The sequence below is a fragment of the Colletotrichum aenigma genome (assembly GCF_013390185.1).
Source record: "Colletotrichum aenigma strain Cg56 chromosome Unknown KSG_Cg56_contig10, whole genome shotgun sequence".
Taxonomy (NCBI): Eukaryota; Fungi; Ascomycota; class Sordariomycetes; order Glomerellales; family Glomerellaceae; genus Colletotrichum; species Colletotrichum aenigma.
This window is the reverse complement of record NW_023500916.1, coordinates 1,030,144-1,051,690: the sequence shown is the minus strand read 5'-3', so window position 1 is coordinate 1,051,690 and position 21,547 is coordinate 1,030,144. Positions and strand designations below refer to the sequence as shown.

Genomic DNA, 21,547 nt, shown 5'->3' with positions numbered 1-21,547 from the left:
GCCATATATTTCAATTCAACCTAGTATCAGTCACGACCAGTATTAGTATGACTTTAGTACAAAAGCATCAACGAAACTAAACGAAATATCATCTCCAACGAGAGAACTCGGAGATTTGTGCTCATCGGCAGACAAGACATGCTTCTTTTAGATGTTGGCCTCCAGCCTTTTGTCTGACAGATCAGATGAGACGGCATGCGTCATCATCTGAGCTTGACATGACACTTTAAGCATTCATAGGAGATGATTTGTATGTTGACATGACTGTTATCGTGGAAGGAACATGAGAGTGTATTCATTATCGTGAGGCCCTAGTCATGACGTATTCTAACACGAACTCCTTTGCTATCAGGTCGGAGACCTGGTGTAACGTAGTCTGCGTGCATACGAACGTCGTCAGTTCTGGTCTCGAACAGCTCCAACGTCGGACCGTCTTGCGATTTGAGCCTTGGGTCGTAAATTCTATACCTGCGGAAGATTCCTGCCGTAAATGTCTGCAGCTCTTGATACGCAAGATTCATACCCAGGCACTGACGTCCGCCCTTGCCAAATGTGAGATGTTTCTTGAAGAGCTTGGGGTCATTGATGTATCGATCTGGGTTGAAAACGTGGGGTTCGGTAAACCAGGCGGGATGTTTACTCAGGAGCGGTGCCGTCATTCCCACCATTGCGCCAGCTGGGAGCACTAGAGTTCGTCCATCGGAATACTCAAATATCAAGTCTTCATCGGGGGCCACACGGTCCTGGCGATGCGTAGCACTGGGATACATCCGCAGAGCTTCCTCGATTGTTACGTTTAGATAAGAGAGGCTGTCGAGTTTGACTGGATCTGGAGACTGATTCGCATCCGGCATGACGGATTCCAGCTCTTTTCTGATTTGCAGAAATATGGATTCGTCACTCAAGATATGAAACACGAGGGATGATAGAGTCATTGCGGTGGTGTCGGACCCCGCAATCGCGAGCACCATGGCATTATCTACTAGTCGCGGCGTGGACTTTTCCGACTCGGGAACATCGCTCTCCAAAATCACGTGGAATATCGTCTTCCCCTCATAATCATCCTTTGACCCTCGGATGGTTTCAATTTTGACAGTAAGATCCTACGCCGCATCAGTATCCGCTCAGGCCACGATTTGTTCGCTCAAAGACCTGTGGCACCTACCTCGACAAAGGCGACGAATGCCTGGATATATGGGGCCAAAATCACGAGAATCCTCGGGGGCAGGCTCTGGAAAGCCATGGCGATGGTGTGGAAATGCACACTGAAATGCGTCATCCTTCCTGGCGTCAATACCTCGAAAAACGCAGCGTTGCAATACTCCATAAGCAAGCACATTTCGCCCTCGCCTAAAGCATACGACTGAATGACATCTTTTGTTGCAGGTCGGCTTGCCGGGTCAAAGTCAATTGGTTCGTCGGTCCTAGACCACCCTTCCATCCGCCGCAGTAGATCGCCTAGGGTTTCATTGATGATCGGCGCCAGCCTTCGTACGTTTTCCTTGGAGAAGAAGCGGCTCAACACCGCGCGGCGTCGGCGATGCAAGTCGTGATCGCGAGTCGGCAAGACCGAGAAGGTCTGTCCGAAGAACCCAAGGACCGTCTCCGCTCTCTCGCGCCGGGCTCTGGAAGACTGAGCAGGATATAGTTTATCGACGAAGCTGGGATCATTGACGTGCACTACGTCAGGCATAGTTCTGACTGTTCAATAGAGGTTGAGCCATAGTGGCGTAGGGCTAAGAGTGTAGCTAGCGAGGCGTTTTAAGAAATATTTTAATTTTTACTAAGAATATAAGTAATACTATAAGGATAGAAAAGCTAAATATATTACGTTTAAAGCTAGAAAAGCTAAAAAAGAGAAGAATAATACTTTAGATATAAATACTAAACCCTTTTTTAAGCTGTAACTTAGAATTTACTCTATTATTAGTAGTTTTAACTTATAGTCTTATAATAAATACTATGTATTATATTTCCCTTTTATTTATTATTCCTCTAGTTTATAAGTTTTTTTAGTTTCTAATTCTCTATATTTATAACTAAGGATTTCTTTATTTTAATAGATTTATTATATTATGTGAGCAATAGTAAGAGGAGACTGAAGAGTTAAATAAAAATATTTTTTTTGTCAGAGGATATTACGCTTTTAGCGCACTTTATATCCTAAGCAGATTAGGCTTATGCGGCTGATATAACCTACCTCTTAGTAAGTACTTACTAAAGCTTCTTTATAAGGTATATAGTATATTATTAGATACTTTACTATATACCTCTTTAGCTATATAAATAACTAATAAGAGCTTTGCGCCTAAAAGTATTTATTTAAACTAAAATAAATATAATACTAATATAGGATTCCTTAAAGTGTAGTAGAGAGCGCTCTTAAAAGAGCTATAGAGCACTTCTTTATATAGGGTTATAAAAACGTCTTTTAATTTGTAATATATTATTAATATTATATAAATATATAAGCTATATTAATATTAAGCAAACTAGATAAGTAAACGCTCTCTTAATATAAATAAGAATAGAATTTTCTACAAGCCCTCCTATAGAAATCTTTTTCTTCCCTTATATATCCTAACTTTTATATATTTCAGAAGTATTATTTTATTATTATTTATGAGATCTTTTTAATTACTTATGTAGTAATTTGTTTTGTTTCTATTTTTTCCATATTTATTCTCTTATAAGTCTTTTTTCTTTCTTATAAGTTCTTAATTTTTATATTATAATACTATATTTATATAAAGATAGATATTAGCTATATAAACTGCTTTACTACTATAAAGTAGTTATAAGTATACTATAAAGCTAAAAGTGTTTAATAGACTTATTAAATAATAATACCAATAAGCTTATTAGTGAGGAAAATAAAACGCTAATTAGGATTCTATTTCCTTTAGTTAAAAATAGTTATAAATGCTATTAACTTATTTGTAAAGCTATTAGCTAATCTTTTTGTAAATAGTCGATAAATTTAATATTAATAATAAGAACTCTAACTTTAAGGATATTCTAATCTTTTATAAGTTTTTTAGTAGTAAGAGCTTTTGTTAATAATCTTAAGCTTATAAGAATCATTTAAACTAGAATTAAACGCCTCAAATTTTACCTTAAAAGTTTAGCTATTTTAGAGAGATTTAGGAAAATAACTATATTTATATACCTTTTTCTCTTATGAGTTCTCTGAATTTAAGCTTAACTATTAGATTTATAATAAAAAGCTTATAGTAATTATTAAAGCTTTTAAAAAATAGCAATTTAAGCTTTCAAGAATAATTTATAAAGTATATATATATAGACTATAAAAACTTAATACATTTTACTATATTAAAAATACTTAATCAATAATAAATTAAACAGTTAGAATTCCTTTTAGAATATAACTTCTAAATTATCTATCAAAAAGGATTAAAAACAGTAAAGCTAACGCTTTTAGCTAATAACTAAACTATAAGATCTTAATATTAAAAGAAACCTAAGTAATTCTTAAATATTATAATAATAGAGACCTAATATTAATAGCTAAACTTCTAATAATAGCTAGATAACTTAGTATTAGCCTAATTAGTAAACTAAATAATAAAATAATTATAGAATTCTATAGTCTACTAATATATAATTACTAAGAAATTATAAAAGCTTAGAAGAAACTATAATAATAATATAGAGAAAGAATTACTAGAGAATGTATTATAAAACTTATTAAAAAATATAAGGTTTATTTAAAAAATAAACCTAATTAATATTAACTTTATAACATACTATAACCTCTATTTATACTATAAACTATAATATTTTATATCTCTTAATTTTATTATTAAGCTATTAAAGTCTTCGAAACCTCTCATAGAAGTTTATTTTAATAGTATTCTTATTATTATTAATAATAGATTTATAAAATATACGCATTCTATTTTATATAACAAAATAAATAATACTAAAGAATTTACCTATATATTCCTTGAATATATTATTACTAATTATAGAATACTACAAGAAATTATATTAGATAGAGATAAGATTCTTACTTCTTAATTCTAAAAGTTAATTATATTATAATTTAGTATTAAATAAGTAATATTTACTGTATTTTACTTATAGATTAATAGATAAATAGAAAGAATTAATTAAATCTTTTAAATATATCTCTATATTTATATTAATTATAACTAAAATAATTAAGTAATGTTATTATTAACAGCTTAATTTATTTATAATAATAGAATTAAGGAGAATATTAAGGAATCTTTCTTTTATTTTAACTATTAATTTAAACTTACTATTTATAGAGAACTTTAAACTAACTTAATAATATTAAAAGCTATTATTATAATTAAATAGATAAAAGATATCTAAGATAATATATATAGAAAACTTAAATTTATATAATAATAAATAGCTAAGTTTATTAATAAATAAAAGATTAAAAGATTAATTTTAAAAAAGGGAGATAGTATTTATTTTATATAGTAAAATATTAAAATAAAATAACTAAACGATAAATTAGGTTTAAAGATACTTAGGCGTTTTAAAATCCTCTGAAAAGTTTTATTAATTAACTATAAACTTAACTTATTTAGTATAATAAAATATTTTCTAATATTCTATTTTTTACTATTTAAATTAATATTATATAAACTATAAATAAGTAACCTTACTATTATAGAAAATAATAAACTAAAATATAAAGTTAAATGAATTATTAACTATTTAGAAAAACTAAAAAGATATTAGTATTTTATTAAGTAGAAAAGGTATAGCTATAAAGATAATATATAGGAACTAGTTAAAAATGTTATTAATATAAAAGATAAATTTATAACCTATTAGTAGTAATATTAAAAATAAGAAATAATATTAATAATACTACTTCTAATAAACACTACTAGGTACTTGTATATTAGGTACCTATATAGATATATTAGACTACTAATAGAAGTAGATTAACTTAAATAAAGGAAACTATTTATTTACTTAAAAATACTTAAAAATAACTAAAACCCCCTTAATAACAAATTTAAAGTATTAGGATTTTAGTTTAGAATTACTTCTAAGTTCAATATATTAAAACTACTTATAGATTAAACCTCTAATATAGGAGATACTACTAGCTCCTCTTTTATAACCTCTTAACTTTTATAAAACATTATTTTTTTCTACTTATATAAACGATCTAACTATACTATAAACTTATCTAACTTAGCTTATATAGTATATAAAATAATAGTTTCCTTTTTTAATACTTCTTTTTTAGCTACCTTAGAATCTTCTAGATAAGTAGCTTTATTTAATAAATAGTTAACTAAAAGTAAGTTAACTTAGTATAAGTATAATAACTATAGATAAACCTATAAATATAGATACTATCTACTACTATATTATATAATCGCTCTAAATAAGTATATTTGCTAAAAAGTTTATTACTAAGGAGAAGCTTATAATGCTTTCCTAAATAATAATAATAAGAATAAGGTATATTAATAATAAAACTAAACTTAGTAATATATAATATTTAATAATAATAATAAAAAGTAGAAATAGTATTTAATTATAATTTCTAAATATAACTTAATGTAGTGTTAATATTATAGGTAAAATAGGAAGTATAATTAATAAATCTCTAACTTAGGACTAATAACTTATTTATATTAGGTCTTAAGGATAAGACTTTTAGAAAAGAGACCTAATATTACAACCTATAAATAAGAGTAATAAACTATATAACTTATTAAGTTATTAGGCGGCTAAAATAGAACATTTATATTATAGGAGATAAGAATAATAAGGACTTACTTAGAATAAAAGAACTATAGTATAAATTATATAATGATAAGATAAAGAACAATTAGTAAAGTATATTAGAAAACGCTTAGTAATTAGTTAACTAGTTCTACTCACTAATTATAATTACTTTTCATACCTAAGTGATCACTTATAGATAGATAAAAAGTACTATTTAAATTTATACATAGTATAACCTAAGCTTAGTTTCTAGTTAGATTTCTATAGCTTTTTAGTCATTCACTTTATATTTATCCTTAGGGATACTTCTAGCTTACTTTTACTACGAATTACTTATTAAACTTAAGACTGATCACCTTAGTCTCTAAAGACCTAATCTATTATAGCTTACGACTTACGACCTATAACTACGACCTAGTATACTGTTAGAATGTATTAATCCCCACCTTCTGTTACCAGACCCTACTGTTAGATAGCTAAGTATAACACTTATTAAGTTAATAAAAAGGTTACTTAATATTTATATAATAATCTAAAAAAAGTATAGTTAATAGACTTTTTTAATAGCTAGTTATTTTTCTTATAGAGTTTTAAGTACTAAAGTTTTTTTATAAAGCTAATAAATAAAACTTAATATTATATAGATAGAGCGTTATAAAATGTATTTAATTACTTTTCGTTTCTTTTCTTTAGTTAATATTAGCTTACTACTTTAGATTAAATAAAAGTATCAAATAGAGGTTAAACTATAGTAGCGCAAAGCTAAAAATATAGCTAGTAAGGTGTTTATTATATATAATAAGAGCTTACCTACCTCTATAGAGGACCTATTTATTAAGCAATCAAGCAATTCATTCAACACTGACAACTAGTCCATACTGTCGATGCATCTCCTCAACGACCCAGACATATTAGCCGCCGGGCCAGATATCATGATAAGCAGCATACCACGACGTGAGAGCTATTCGCGTTAGTGAGTCACTAACTTAAACCTCTATTCCTGCTTGAGGTCCCAGCATGACGTGGGACTTACCAGCAATTTTGGGACCTGGAACTTTCGCTAAAGGGCTTAAATAGAGACGATAGATGGCCAAGCAAACCCAGTACAGAACTATCACACCACCGAAAGCAGTGAAAGACACCATGTTGATAACGCGTATGCGGTTGCGATTCGGTGATACTCAAAGATGTATGCGTGGTCAGGCAATATTCGATGTGGCTCCGGCGCGTCCTCTTTCTGCGTCAGATATTCGTCCTGTTGCATGTACCCCGACAAACACGGTCCATCATACCTCAGAAAGAGAAGGTTTGAAGCCGAAGGAAGGATTCCCCATTCAGGAGGCAGCAATGAATGAGCTCATCCGGAACTATCTGTGCATATCAACGCCAGAGCTCGAATTGACGGAAAAGGATCCTTAGCGCGAACTTATCAGCATTCCAGACCTCTCGCGTATTTCGGTAGGCAGACATCGACGCTAAGCGAGGTATCGCATCACAGGAACCATTTGACCGACTGATGACTACAGTAGGGCGACCCCAAGATTGAGTGTGATTCTCTTGCACAAATTTATAGCGACTGAGATTCCGACTATATTATTGAGCTACACGCCCGCGCAGCTTGCACGTCTGCCTAAATCTACAAGAGCAATCAATAGAATTGAGGGGAATTTTGAAACGCCAGGATAGACATGTTCAAAGCATACCTACCTTAATGACCAACAGACTTGACAACTGTAAGCTCTACAAAAGCTCTATATAGATCACACTAGTATTATAAGTCATTAGTTCCTTTTCGCGTCTGTGATCGCCTCCTTCCTACCAAGCTAGACATTGAAAGAATAGCAACATGTTCAGATTTTTGACCCTGCATGGACACCCGTCTTCTACTGACCATCTTGATAATTCACATAACTTCTTTGAGGTCACCTGTGTCTGGCACAGGGGGTGGTGGTCGGGTTGCTTCCAAGAGCCGGTACTGAGAGTCGTCTCCATCAAAGTAACACCAGGACAACTGCGTGGTACGAGATCAGGGCTACTGTGTATCAAATTTGAGGAGAATGCTTCTGGCCTACACATATTAGGTGAAGTGATTTGTCAAATCAGGAACCTTCAAAATGAACTGACACCTTTTTCTGAACTTTTAAGCCGGGGCAAATTAAACATGACTGGGGCCGTTTGTGCGGCATTGCCAGCGGTCGATGCATACGGGCAGGAGAATTCCGTATTATTGCGATACTGGACATCTTTTCCAGTTCCTTGGAATCGTCGCAACAGAACGTTCTGGGTGTAAAGTAGTAGGGTACCTTATGATATGATGCAGCGGGGTTTCATTTCCTCAAAGGCTTCCTTATGGCACGCTTCAAGCACAAAGGTCATCTCATCAACTAGAAAGAGGTGATTCATTTGTACATCGAGATCTTAAGTATCGACGAGCGCATTCAGCCAAAATTGACGCTAACAGGACTTCCATTTCTAAGGTAAGGTAAGACGTGATGTTGGAGCTTGGCAGACCCGGAGTAGTCAGAATCGGCGTCTTCTGAGATCTCTACGGCATCTGATAACGCAAAAACTGCTGAGAAATAGAAGATCAATGCTGAAAGAATACTTATTTGTCCCAGCGGGGAAGGTGGAAGCCGGTTCCCATGAGTCTTATCGAGATGGCAGATGGAATTGAACACTTTGAACTTGCCAACATGGATGACATCCAATGGGCGGCTGCGGGAAGGATGCGCATCGATCAAAATTCAACCGGCGCGGTCGCAAGATCTCTCTTTTCGCGTACGCCATGAACATATCGTTCGGCTTTCGATATTTTTCCGGCGATGTGATGAATCTGGATTCGACTAGAACCAGCTGATTTGACTGCTGAAGGCTATTTCGCTTATTTTTCTCAGTTGCCACCCTATGATGCGTCTTCAGGCTGACGAACGGAATGGTGTAGAAGCAATTTAGCGACGTCACATATCAAAGCGTCAAACAAATCCGCCCCGGGGCACAACTTCCGCCAGTTCCAGAATCGCGTCAAAAACAAGTAAGTAGTTGAATCAAGAAAGTCGCAATCTCCGCTACAAGGTCCTGGGTATCTACGTAAATCCCTCATGGGCAGTGCAAACACGAGACGAACCATCATCGGGCAGCGATCGTTTCATGACGGACAAGTTGGAAGGATGTTGCCGGACGCAATGTGGCTTGCAAGAAAGTCCGAGATTCATTCCTGACAGGACATTTTGAATTGAATCGTGTCTGTTCTTATATCTACCTCTTGTCCAACCGATGGGTCCTGACCTCGGCACTACCGTAGTGTCTTGCGAACCATGACTAGCTCCTCGTGGGATGATGCATCTCATTGGCTTATCCCAGCCAGCTCTCCCAACGGCTAAGGCTAACACCGTCAAACTAATCAACGCTACCGTTGACCCAGCTCAAGAGCTGTAAGCTGGTTTGAGGCGAGAAAGCAGTTGCTGAGAAATAAAAGGCTCGCCACCGCAAGACACCGGTCAGCCTGTCTCTCAATTCTCCGCTTCCTCTCACCACCACCAACATTCAATACGAGCTCTCAGTCCAACGAGAACCTTATCAAATGTTTGTCGCGTGCCTGTGCCCAGCCTCGGGCCATTCAATGTGGGCTCAGCCATCCTATCACCTGCACGACAAATCACATCGTCAGGGTTGTGTTCCCTCCAACTCGCCAATAACCCCGGCCTCAATAGCTCGATGCGTCTTTCACCCGACATGAGCACCGTCAAACAGCTCGTCCAACCCACACCCACATCAGACAAACGATTCGTTCCCGCCCAAAAAGCTTAATGAGAACAACACCTGCGGTAGCGCCAGGTCCAGAGATCAGCACCACACCGTCCACGGCCACCCCTGTCGCTTCCCCCGCGTCTTGCCCCGTATCGGAAGGCAACCCCGACCCCAGCTGGCCGGGGTAACTGCGGGGGAAAGTGGGCAACGGCCAAGATGGCTGGGCGAGGGACACAATCGTCGGCCAAATTTTGGATGTGTGTGGGTGGTGTGGGTGACATCCCTCCACCCGCGTCGTATTAGTGATGATATTCCCAATGTTAGCATGACCTCATGCCGAAGAGCCGTCGGGCAAAACCACATGTGAAAGCGACTTTACCAGAGGAGAGAGAGATAGCTCCCGAGGAAGCTAGGTGTTGGGCTGCTGCGAGGAGCAGCTGAGAGAGCGGGCGATCTCTAATGACCCCAAGCTCTAGTCATTTCCAAGCAACGACCCAAGCAAACAAAATAACGTGACTACCCTTGACTTCCCCGTTCCCACTCCTACCCTCTCTCTACGTGGGGTTTCTGTCCATTCGAAGAGAAAGCTTGTCAACTTTTCACCTCCTGCATGCACCCAGCTCCCCCCGTCTCCTCCCAGAACGAATTGGACGCTGCATCTTCATGCTCACAACGACCCCTTGAAGCGTTTCTCGTTTCACCATCTCCCAATTCAGTCTCTATCACAATCGCTTAACCATCTCTTCTTGGGATAGAAAAGAAGAAAGACGCCAATCATGAAGTATATTGTTGGAATTGTTGCCGGCGTGGTGTTGCTGGCGAGCGGTGCGGCCGCGGCGGAGAACTGCGCGAGCGTTGCCGTCACCGAGATTCCTTCTTGCGCGCAGAGTTGTTTCCTCGAGGGCGCGTCGTACGTTGGCTGCGATAGCCTCGACTTTGGATGTCAATGTGGGAAGGAGGCGGCGTTGTATGCTGCCATTGAGCCTTGTGTCGCGACGGGTTGTCCTGCCGCGTCATTCCAGGCTGTTATCAACGGTGCTTCGTCGGGTAAGTCACGCTCTTCCTTTCGCATCCGAATCAAACACCTTGTCCGTGTCGTGGTCCACTATGGGCCTTACCAATATCAATCTCAATTCCATGCTACGGCAATACTAACACCCAATTAGTTTGTGGTTGCGCCGGTGCAGGTGCAGGCGGCCAAACCGTCTCTGGCTCGTTCGTTTCGGCGATGTCCTCTCCCTCTGGCATTGGATCTACGTTGGCAACTGCGACCGCAAGCGCATCCGGCTCTGGTGGTGCTGGAGGCTCGTCTGCCTCAGCGACGCAAGGTGGAGGAGGAAACCCATGGAATCCGCCCGCCACAGTCAGCCCGATCTCAACTGCGTCCCCTGTCAACGCCGCCGGCCGTCAATCGGACTACAAGTTCGGTTTGCTGGCCGCTATGGTCGGCGCGACGATATTCGCCGGAATCATGCCTTAAGGCGGCGCGGCCAGTGGAAACCATCGCGGATTTCGGAAGAGCCTACCGTTTAGGACGGCTCAAGGTGCAAGGGGACTCGGATAGTGTAGGACGACGTTGACGGGTTGGAAATTTCTTCACATTCTACGACATTATTTGCACCACGATTCATGGACGGATATACCCAGAGGCCGGCGACCTACATACTCAGCCCGACTCTTCTTCTACCGACGACCTCACTGAACGACATACGACAAACACATTGCGACCACGACTAGTGTGGTATCTCTGCGCCATGGCGATGTTGCGCGCCAGCCTCTTGACCCACTGGGCCAGGCTTGTGGACAGCTTGAATAATTGCCACAGTTCTAACGGGGTTCTGTCGCGGATGGGGTTAGTTGTTTAATCCTAATTATAGAATATGCACATTCAAGCCATCGAACATGTTTCGGGTTCACAGCTGAAGAGTTGATTATGCAGCTTGCGGTAAATCAACATTCACACTCCTTTAATGTTGGTTTGAGACAGTTTGATAAGACAAAGCTTTTTTGAGAGATTCCCTAGTGCCTGAGTATATTTGAAGAATTCATCCCCGGTTCGAGGATGGACCTGCTGTCGGTGAGATCACTTCTCAATTGCACAAAGGTACAACTTAGAATTTCATCTGGAAGATTCTCCACTGAGCTTGATTTCATGTATTACCTTGAAGTGCGCTAGGTTTCCAGTGCCCGTTTGATTCAGCTTTCTTAGGCTACAAATACAAAGTGCCTGAATGCGCTGCTTCAATTGATATCAAATTGCCACTCCTTCCAACTTGTCGGTAATTCGAAGTCAAATGTCTCTCCTCCACTAAACATCTTCAACATTTCGTCGACGCTGAAGTCGTTCATTCCAGTCTCCATAGGTGCCACATCTGGGGAATCGGAGCTTCCGAGCTGGTCACTCCCTCTCTGGCGCATGTAAGCTTTCAATGTTTCAGTCGACTCCTCTTGTACTATTGTCGCCAGCTTTTGCTGCACCATCTCAGAGAACACATTCAACTCTTCCTTCAACCGTACCAGAACTCGCGAGGGCAGGTGTGTTTTGAGATACACGTCGAACTCTTCCGAATTCAATTGAGCTGTCACGTTGTTGGAAACCTCAAAAGCCTCGAAATCTGTGAGCACGTTAGTGGGTCCGAGGATTTGACCTAACGCGATGGTTTCTTACACGGGCTGGGTATTGATTCTCCCTGAGCTTTGGGGAAGATTATCAGGTAGATCTCTTTCCATCGCTCTTCTACAGAACGCCGACCGACCTCTCTTTGCTTGGATATGAGCCCATTGAACTGATGTGAGCAACCCTTTTTCAAGTTGAGCGTGTGCAAGTTTACATGGTTCTAGGGCTCTGAGATGGTCTTGTAATGTATCGTTGGAGCTGAATTGCACACCACACCTTTGGCAAGTGCAGTCCTTAAAATGCCTGCGTTTGAGATGCTCTCTGACATCCGCCTGAATTAGTGACGTGCGATCAAAACATCGAGTCCAACGGACATACTTCATCCTGTTCATCCCGTCAAACCCCGGGCCGATACACGTCCTCCATTTTGAGACGTCCGAGAACTCGGTGGGAGAGCGCTTCATGAATGGACAGGCTATTTTCGGCTTTCCGGCTTCTGCAATCTTCCGGCGCTTTGATTCAGGGGTCTTGTCATTCGGGGCTCTATCAGAATCCTCGTCCTCGCCATTTGATTGCCGAGATCTCTTGCGGTCATTACTGAGACGCTGGCGCCCCCTCTGAGGAGCCTCCCTGCGGATGTCCTGAGAAGGCCGGGAAGCATGCGCAGAGGACTGTCTTTGTTCCTGAGACGAGGTAGGTCCCCTTTGTCGAAGGCCGAATTTTGATCGCACGATTTCCATGAAGTTCCTAGTCACGTCGCTGGCGATTTGTTCGGTTGCGCAATTCGCAAGTATCGCCTTCGTTAGGGTGGCCTCGGAGTTGTCAGACGACGCGGGTGTTGATTCATCGGAAGGGGATTCGGTCCCCACAGTCGGGTGCGTGCAGGGAGTTGAATCGATGTCCTGTTCCTTGCTACTATTTGAAAAGTTCTCAGATGAGGAACGCGATGACCGGGATTGATTTTCATCATCAATCCTCGAGGGTGACAGCTGCTTTACGTTGATATTGCTTCCATGCCCCCAGGCTTGGAGTCGATGAGTGCCAGCATAAGTATTTTCTGTGTTGGTGATGGCCGGGTGCAGATGACGTTGCCCGAATTCTTGGTCAATCTCGGGCTCGAGATCTGAGCTTGGGTCCTCATTCCGAGAGTCAATCGGTCCACTCCTAGACAGGTACCCTGAATCGTCGGTAGATTTCGAATTGATAGACCAGTCGGTTTTCGCAATAGGGTCCCGCAAAGCATGAAGTGATCTCCTGGGTTCGGTTTGAACACCCTGATCTTTAAACCTGGAAGTTCCGGCCAAAGACCCTGGGTCATCACTGCCGAGAATCTGCATATGCGAACTTTTCCACAGACGCGCAATGGTTCGATGAGCTTTTCTGATGCTAAGCTCATGTCGAGAGACCTTTTCAAGTACTTCTCTCACAGAAGGCCTTGCATCAGAAATCTTTGTGTTTGAAAAAGTATGATCTGAACCTTCAATACTGGGGATGATTCGTGGAATGATCCCTACGTCCGATTCAGGAAGGATGCTCTGCGTCGCACCCTTTACCGCCATTCTTGGATGCGTACGTTGCGGGAGCTTTTGTATACGGGTACCTGGCCACATCCGTGCTGAAGGTGATTGAACCCTTTTGGATCTGATATGGCCTCTGTTGTAATTTGTCTGCAGCAAGTCGCCGTTATCGGGTCTGCCTGGCAGAGATGACCTCTAGGACTGATCGTTGGAAACACGGTCACTTTGCGGGACAAGGCGGGATATTTAAAGCACTTGTTGCTTCATTGTGAGCTCTGCAAGATGAATCATACCTGCGCTGTTATCAATTGACGCAAATGCGCGAGTAACGATTGTGGTTGCCATGCACATACCTTATTATTGGCTGTCAAGCAATATCATTGCACGGTGCTAGCTCTCTGTCGCCAACCCATGCCCGTTCACTGCCCAGCACACCGCCGTGCATCCATTACAGGCCATTCACCAAAACTGACAGGCTACGAATGGCACATTTTCACAACTTCGTTTCTCGTTTGACCCGAAGACCTCCGTTACATTAGTGGTGGTCTTGGTCGGTCTTGGGATCCCATAAGAGGCAAAAAAGTGACATCCTACTAGATTAACTTTTCTTGATCGTTCTCTTGATTCTGACGTTTTTTCTTTCAGACTAACGTATTTACTCGCCCATTGAAATTGCACCTTAGCTTTCCGATCGCAACATCCGCAAATACTACATGACTGATGATCCATGTCCGGAGTCTGTTTGCTCAGACCCTTCCTTGTCCGCTTGCTGGCAAAATGCCTCCAAGAATGAAAAGTCGAACGCATCTTGCCCCTCACCTCCCAGTGCTTCAATATTGTCAAAGAGACCGTTGTCAATTGCCCCTGGATCCAATAGCTCTGATCCTGAAGAGTCTGTCTGCAGTGTCTGGGATGAGCTGCCGCCTTTCTGAAGGACGTAGGCCTTGAGGACCTCCAACGACTCCTCTTGCAACATTTCTGCAAGCTTCGCTTTGGCGCGATCAGAGATGATCTGGAATTCGCGATTCAGGTTCATGAGAATGCGTGCCGGCAGTTGCCGCTTCAAGAAGCTCTCATATTCCTGCGGATCGAAGATGTTTGACAGACCATCGGAAGTCTCGGTAGCCTCGAAGTCTGGAGATTTTACATCATTGTCAGCATTTTTAGCAGTGCTGGGGGGTTGTGTACTCACAGGGGCCGGGTATTGTATCCTCATCGGCATCGGGAAAAAGAATAAGATAGATTTCCTTCCAGCGCTGTAGAAGCGGTACTGTATGAACCTGGCGCTTCTTGCCGATCTCTTCCGATTGAATCTGAGTCATGAAACCCATTTGCGGTAGGATCACTTTGACAGGACAAATATCAAGTGATCTTAGGTGGTCTTGGAGCGCCTGGTTAGACTCAAGATATAACCCACAGCGGTGGCAGCCGTTCTCTTTGAAATGTTTTCGCCTAAGGTGCTCCCTAATGAAAACGATGATGTCAGTGACATAAGCAGACCTAGACTGTTTTATCAAACACATACTTCATTCGATTCATTCCGTCGAACCCAGGGCCCACGCAGGTTCTCCACGAACAAAACTCCGTAGGATACCGCTTCGTGTACGGACACGCAATCTTCAGCTTCTCGGTCTTTCTTCGTTTGGCCTCGGGATGCTCATCGTCCGGGGCTTCGCCAGGATCATCAAAATTATCGTCTTCCTGGAAGACTCGCTTCCCCTTGCCTTTCGCAGTTTGATGCTGTGATTCTCCTTCAATCCCGGTTAATCTTCGCTGGACCCGAGGATTCCCTTTCGAAGAGGGCCCCCCACGCTGCTGAGTTCCGGTGATGCGAAGTTTGAACTCAATGAAGCGGCTGAAAAAGTCCAACACCTTGTCGTAGATATCTTGAGCACCAACAGTGGACATCATATCTGCTGCTATGTCCGAATCCGTTGTGCCTGACACTTGTGTGATGGCGGAAGCCGAAGACGACTGGGAGGCGGGAGTTTCTGTGCCCTTGAAGCATGAAACCCGGCCATCTTGGTCCACCAATCCTCCTGGAATGGATAACGTCTCGTCCATAATCTCGTTGGTATCTCTAGCTTCCGTGAACGTTGCTTCGGTCACGCGGATAGACTCGCACATGCATGCCTCCCAACCTACATGGTCTCGATATTAGTTTTGTCGGTTCTTGCGTGATTCTGAAAAAGGCAACTGTGCGTACCGCGGGTGTCCATCACGTCTGCATATTCTGCCAGGCCATCCTCCTGGCCATCTTCCTGGTCATCTTCCTGGTCATCTTCCTGGTCATCTTCCTGTTCATCTTTCTGGTCATCCTCCTGATCATCTTCCTGACCGTCTACGTAGCCAGAGTCCGCTGATACCGAAGGTTTTATCATATCAAAGGCAATTCCGGGATCTCGATTCCAGGTGCATTCGTAAAGGTTTAGTGAAGCATCGAGCCCGGCCTCAACGTCAATGATTTCGGAGAGATCATCGAGTTCCTGTTCATAACCGCAACCAATGCCATAGTAATTGTGCAATGGATCATCGAGGCCGGGCTCAACAGCTCCAGACTTTTCTTCTTGCGATTCGTGGAGGGCCGATTCCGAGAGGTCTTCCGACTGCGATGTTGACATGGAGCGAGTTTTCACCATGAAGTCTGACGCCAGCTGGTGTCCGAAGTGGTCGGACTGGAAACGATGGAGGTGATTCAGGACTGACTCCGCCAACTCGGTCCTAAAAACGAGTCCCGAACTACCGTCGGCGTCAGCTGTAAAATCAACTTGACGCAAATGCGCACGCCGCTGTTGCGTTGGCTTGACCTGATTTGCTGCCTTGTTCGTCTCACCTGCATGGGTGCCGGCCCAGACTCGGCTACCAACCAATGATTTACCCTGGCAAAAGGCATGCACACTGTTTGGAGCCTTTGGTACCCTCCTACGAATACGCATTTGATCGGGCAATGGTGATTGGGGTGTCCATAAGCGGGGCGGAGAACTGAGAGATGATGGCGATCATGAAGACATGCCTAAACTGCATTGTTGTGTTTCCAGCACAGGCAGTCATTTCTCATGATATGTTTTAGCTCTTGTTGTTTCTAAAGCAGTCTCTAGAGTTACTCTGGCTCTCCATCAGCCCAAACCACAATATTCGCCGGCGGATCCTCCAACCCATTAAAGAACTCCACAATATCCTTATTACTATACCTCATACTGAAATGGATCAGTATAAACGTCGTCTTCGGCCACTTCCTCACCACCTTCTCCAAATCCTTCCACTTCGTATGCTTAGTCTTCTCCGCCTGCGCATCATGCTTATCGTACAGAAAACTGCACTCCGTAATCACCACCGCGACCTCCTGCCGCAGCCACTCCGGCTCCGCAGCCAGCGTCGTCGCCGTCCCGTCACCCAGAAACGCAAACACCGGCGTCGTCACGGGCGCCGTGATCTCCACGCCCGACTGCCGCAGCTTCTTGATCTCGGGGCCCGGCAGGGACGTGTACTCGGGCTTGAGCTTGTGGTTGGTCGTGGAGAAGAGGTAGCCGACGCTCGGCACGTTGTGGTCGCACTTGAAGACGGAGACGGTCATGTTCTTGACCTTGCGCAGGGGCAGGGTGTCGCCGGGCATGACGGGGATGGTGTTGTGCGTGCCGAGGAAGGCGCGCTCGCCTTCTGTCCTGCCGTCGGCGTCGATGCCCTGGCCGTCGACTTTGAGGCCGAGGGACTCGGCGTCGGCGCCGGTGTAGGTGCCCCCGCGGTTGAGGAGCGTTTTGGCGAGGACGTAGTCGTCGAAGAGTTTCCTGCACTCGGCGGGAAGGATGATGTCTGGGGGGTCTTCGCGTTTTGTGAAGGCTGGTGCGAGGAGCTGGCGTGGTAGTTAGCAAATAGGTTCTGTGTGAGATTATCTCGGGGAGACGAACGCAGTGGTCGCTATGTGTGTGGGTGAGGACGATGTGTTTTGGTCTTAGATCGTTGACGACGAGGCCTGCGTCCAGGAGGAGGTTGAGTTGCGGGATGACGAAGCTTGTGTGCCATGCTGCCCGGGACTTGCCGATTAAGGTGTACTGATACGGCTTGGGGAAGTGCCATTCAAGAACCTCGGAGCGGGAAGACTGCGGTAAGGCCGTCGCGAATGAGAGAGCTGATTTTGCCATGGTGAGTGAGGGGTGAAGGTCTCTTGCAGCCTCCAGTTGGGGTTTTGGGGTAGGCTCAATCAGGATTCGGTTAGTTGTGACTGCCAGTCTAATCCAGACAACTACTGACAGTTTGAAGCAGTTGCGTTTTGAAGCTATATTGATCAAGGCCGGCTGAGATCTCTCAGTTTATGTTGTGATATGAAATGGCGGCGACCTCAGTGACTCTTCATCCCTTGAGTGAGTCAAGCTGGCACTTCAGCCACAGTTGGTCGCGATATTGGGCCAACAGGTTGGCCTCACAAACAACAGCCGGCGTTTATCAAGGCTGATGGCAGGGATCTAAGGGCGGTCACTTCGGAGGTCGGACGGTGTGGCTGATGCTGTTTAGGCGCGTAGAGAGAAGGTCACCGAACAGAGGCAGATTTTTTGCTGATGTCATCTCTGTGATTCTTAACGCCGAAACACATCGGCGTTAAAGCAACCCTCTCATTGCAAATCACGATCAATCATTGGCCGGTACTCTCCAAAAGACACGAGAATGCCCAAGATGTGTCGAGGCCATTACTCAACACCACGAAAGCCTCATGCACAGTCATTTCAGAACCTCATTTCCGTCCGTTTTTGGCTATCTGCCGTGTTCTGCAGCTGCTAAAAGGCAAATACGTGTGTCCCATCTCCTATCAGACACCCAGCGTTAGGTAACGGCTTCGACCACCAAGCGCGCACTTCAATCCACGCCAAACCCAATTAGCTAATTTTACCCGACGCCTTTTAGCAGCGAGACCGGTCCCGATCCTTGTCCCGAGCAAGGAACCCCACCCAAGATGCCGAAGGCCCGCCAGCAGACCGCGCGCTCCGGTCCCGGCGGTGGATGCGCCCTGCCATTCACCGTTTACCTCAAAGCAACACACCAACCAGTGCGATAAGATAAAGATACCCGGGAGCTTATCGTGTCGCCCTTCCCCATCGAGCCTCTCGTCTCGTCTTTCCCCCCCGCCCGCCTTCTTTGCCAATCAGCCAATTCGAGGTTTTTCCTCAGCCTGTACTCCCCGTGTGGTCGCTTGGGCTAGCCTGAAGGTCCCTGGTTCCCCCTTTGCCCAGAGAGACGGGCCAATTGGCTAGGTCATAGCTAGTGCACGTCGTGTATGAGACGATCCCTATCTGGAGAGTCGAATGAGACCTGGCCCTCCAGCTGGGAATCCCCAAGTTCGCTCTGCGGAGAGCTCTTATCATACACCAGGAATCTCCACCCTGCCTCTCCCCAATGACCTTATCGTTTCTCTTCGGCTTACAACGCCTTTTGGTCATTGGATTGGCATGACGAGCCTCCCGTCCACGTCCCGAGAGTATCAGATGTTGGAATTGCCAGATCCGGCTGTCCGTGGCGGGACGAAGCCGCCATCACCCCGGCTCCCCGGTGAGGGGGCCTCAGTCTCGTTGCTGGTGTAGCTCCCCCAGATATAAGCTTTATCTAGAGCTCTCTCCAACCCTTCACTCGCTTTTGGATTCTCATGGTCCTTCACTCCCTCGTGTCAATTCCCCTCCCCCTCACCTAATTGACACACACGCAAACACACGCATACCTCAACCATGGCTCCTCCGCACCCTCTCGACCCGCTCTCCGCCGCGGAGATCGAGAAGGCCATCGCCGCCGTCACCGCGGCGCATGGCGAGGTCTTCTTCAACGTCGTCTCCCTCCACGAGCCCCGCAAGGCCGAGATGACCGCCTTCCTCGCCTCGCCGACCACCGCCCCGCGCCCAGCCCGCATCGCAGACGTCGTCGTGATCGCAAAGGGCGGCAAGGTCTACGACGGCCTCGTCGACATCGCCTCGGGCGCAATCACAAAATGGGAGCTCATGGAGGGCGTCCAACCAATCGTGAGTAGTATCACCACCCAACCATCTCACCCGCACCGCAACTAACACCCCCAACCCCAGATCACAATGGAAGAGCTCCAGATCGTCGAACACATCTGCCGCACCGACGAGCGCGTCATCGAGCAGTGCGTCCTCTCCGGCGTCCCCCGCCACGAGATGCACAAGGTCTACTGCGACCCCTGGACCATCGGCTACGACGAGCGCCACGGCAACACCGTCCGCCTCCAGCAGGCCCTCATGTACTACCGCCCCGACCCGGACACCTGCCAGTACCAGTACCCGCTCGACTTCTGCCCCATCTACGACGCCGACAAGCAATCCATCATCGCCATCGACGTCCCCAATGTCCGCCGGCCCCTCAGCAAGGTCGCCCCCATCGACTACACCCCGGCCGCCGTCCAGAAGCAGGGCGGCTACCGCACCGACCTCAAGCCCATCAACATCACCCAGCCGCAGGGCGTCTCCTTCGCCATGGCCGGCCGCGAGATATCCTGGCAGAACTGGAACTTCCACATCGGCTTCAACTACCGCGAGGGCATCGTGCTGAGCAACATCACCTACAACGACAAGGGCACCGTCCGCCCCATCTTCTACCGCCTCTCCCTCGCCGAGATGGTCGTCCCCTACGGCAACCCCGAGCACCCCCACCAGCGCAAGCACGCCTTCGACCTCGGCGAGTACGGCGCCGGCTACATGACAAACTCCCTCGCCCTCGGCTGCGACTGCAAGGGCGCCATCCACTACCTCGACGCCGAGTTCCCCACCCGCAACGGCGCCGTCCGCACCATCAAGAACGCCATCTGCATCCACGAGGAGGACTCGGGCATCCTCTTCAAGCACACCGACTTCCGCGACGACTCCGTCATCGTCACCCGCGGCCGCAAGCTCGTCATCCAGCAGATCTTCACCGCCGCAAACTACGAGTACGCCGTCCAGTGGATCTTCCACCAGGACGGCACCATCCAGCCCGAGATCAAGCTCACTGGCATCCTCAACACGTACGCCATGAACCCCGGCGAGGACACAAAGGGCTGGGGCACGCAGGTGTACCCCGGCGTCAACGCGCACAACCACCAGCACCTCTTCTGCCTGCGCATCGACCCCAACGTCGACGGCCCGCGGAATACTGTCTTCATGGTCGACGCCGTCCCCTCCGACGCGCCCGTCGGCTCGCCCGAGAACTTCTACGGCAACGCCTTCTCCGCGCGGCGCACCAAGCTCGCCACGACAGGCGAATCCCTCACCGACTACAACGGCGCCACCTCCCGCACCTGGGAGATTGCCAACACGGACAAACTCCACCCGTACTCCGGCAAACCCGCCTCCTACAAGCTCGTCTCGCGCGAAGTGCCCGGGCTGCTGCCGAAAGAGGGCTCCCTGGTCTGGAAGCGCGCGGGCTTCGCGCGGCACGCGGTGATGGTGACCAAGTACCGCGACGACGAGCTGTGGCCGGCGGGCCGGCACGTGCCGCAGACCTCGGGCGAGCCGTCGCGCGGCATCCCGGAGTGGGTCGGCGACGGCAGCGAGAGCGTGGAGCAGGAGGACGTGGTGTTCTGGCACACGTTCGGCGTGACGCACATCCCCGCGCCCGAGGATTTCCCCATCATGCCCGTGGAGCCGATCACGTTGCTGCTGCGGCCGCGCAACTTCTTCGCGAATAACCCCGTGATGGATGTGCCGCCGAGTTACTGCAGCACGCCGAGCCAGGTTGCGAAGGGGCGGGAGGGGGTGGTGGATGCGACGGACCAGGTGAGCAAGCTTGCGTTTGAGGGGGAGGCGGGGGCGTGTTGTGCTGGGAAGAGCAAGTTGTGAGGCATTGATGGGGAAGGTTCAGTTCACGTAATTAGTTGAGACAAGTTGTTTATTTTGAATGGATATATTATCGTCTGAATAACTCAACTCATTCTTTGTATGGTGTC

General features: G+C 45.5%; 4 protein-coding genes across 4 annotated transcripts; 2 read left to right on the top strand and 2 right to left on the bottom strand.

Moving 5' to 3' along the window:
- Positions 1 to 311: 311 nt before the first annotated feature.
- Positions 312 to 1,693, bottom strand: sdnE-0 (Cytochrome P450 monooxygenase sdnE; the record flags this gene model as incomplete). The annotated part of the gene is made up of 2 exons (XM_037329383.1): positions 312 to 1,103; positions 1,166 to 1,693. The coding sequence occupies 2 exons, from the start codon at positions 1,691 to 1,693 to the stop codon at positions 312 to 314; spliced, it is 1,320 nt and encodes a 439-aa protein (XP_037171850.1).
- Positions 1,694 to 10,271: 8,578 nt separating this feature from the next.
- On the top strand, positions 10,272 to 10,975 carry CGCA056_v014140 (GPI-anchored CFEM domain protein; the record flags this gene model as incomplete). Its single annotated transcript, XM_037329382.1, has 2 exons — positions 10,272 to 10,542; positions 10,662 to 10,975. 2 exons carry the CDS (start codon positions 10,272 to 10,274, stop codon positions 10,973 to 10,975), a joined length of 585 nt encoding a protein of 194 aa, XP_037172073.1.
- A 3,363-nt stretch (positions 10,976 to 14,338) lies between these two features.
- CGCA056_v014139 (uncharacterized protein) lies at positions 14,339 to 16,653 on the bottom strand (the record flags this gene model as incomplete). Its single annotated transcript, XM_037329381.1, has 6 exons — positions 14,339 to 14,763; positions 14,822 to 15,093; positions 15,155 to 15,380; positions 15,441 to 15,770; positions 15,836 to 16,368; positions 16,556 to 16,653. 6 exons carry the CDS (start codon positions 16,651 to 16,653, stop codon positions 14,339 to 14,341), a joined length of 1,884 nt encoding a protein of 627 aa, XP_037172463.1.
- A 2,687-nt stretch (positions 16,654 to 19,340) lies between these two features.
- cao1 (Copper amine oxidase 1) lies at positions 19,341 to 21,440 on the top strand (the record flags this gene model as incomplete). Its single annotated transcript, XM_037329380.1, has 3 exons — positions 19,341 to 19,628; positions 19,689 to 21,377; positions 21,435 to 21,440. 3 exons carry the CDS (start codon positions 19,341 to 19,343, stop codon positions 21,438 to 21,440), a joined length of 1,983 nt encoding a protein of 660 aa, XP_037172398.1.
- Between the last annotated feature and the right edge of the window lie 107 nt (positions 21,441 to 21,547).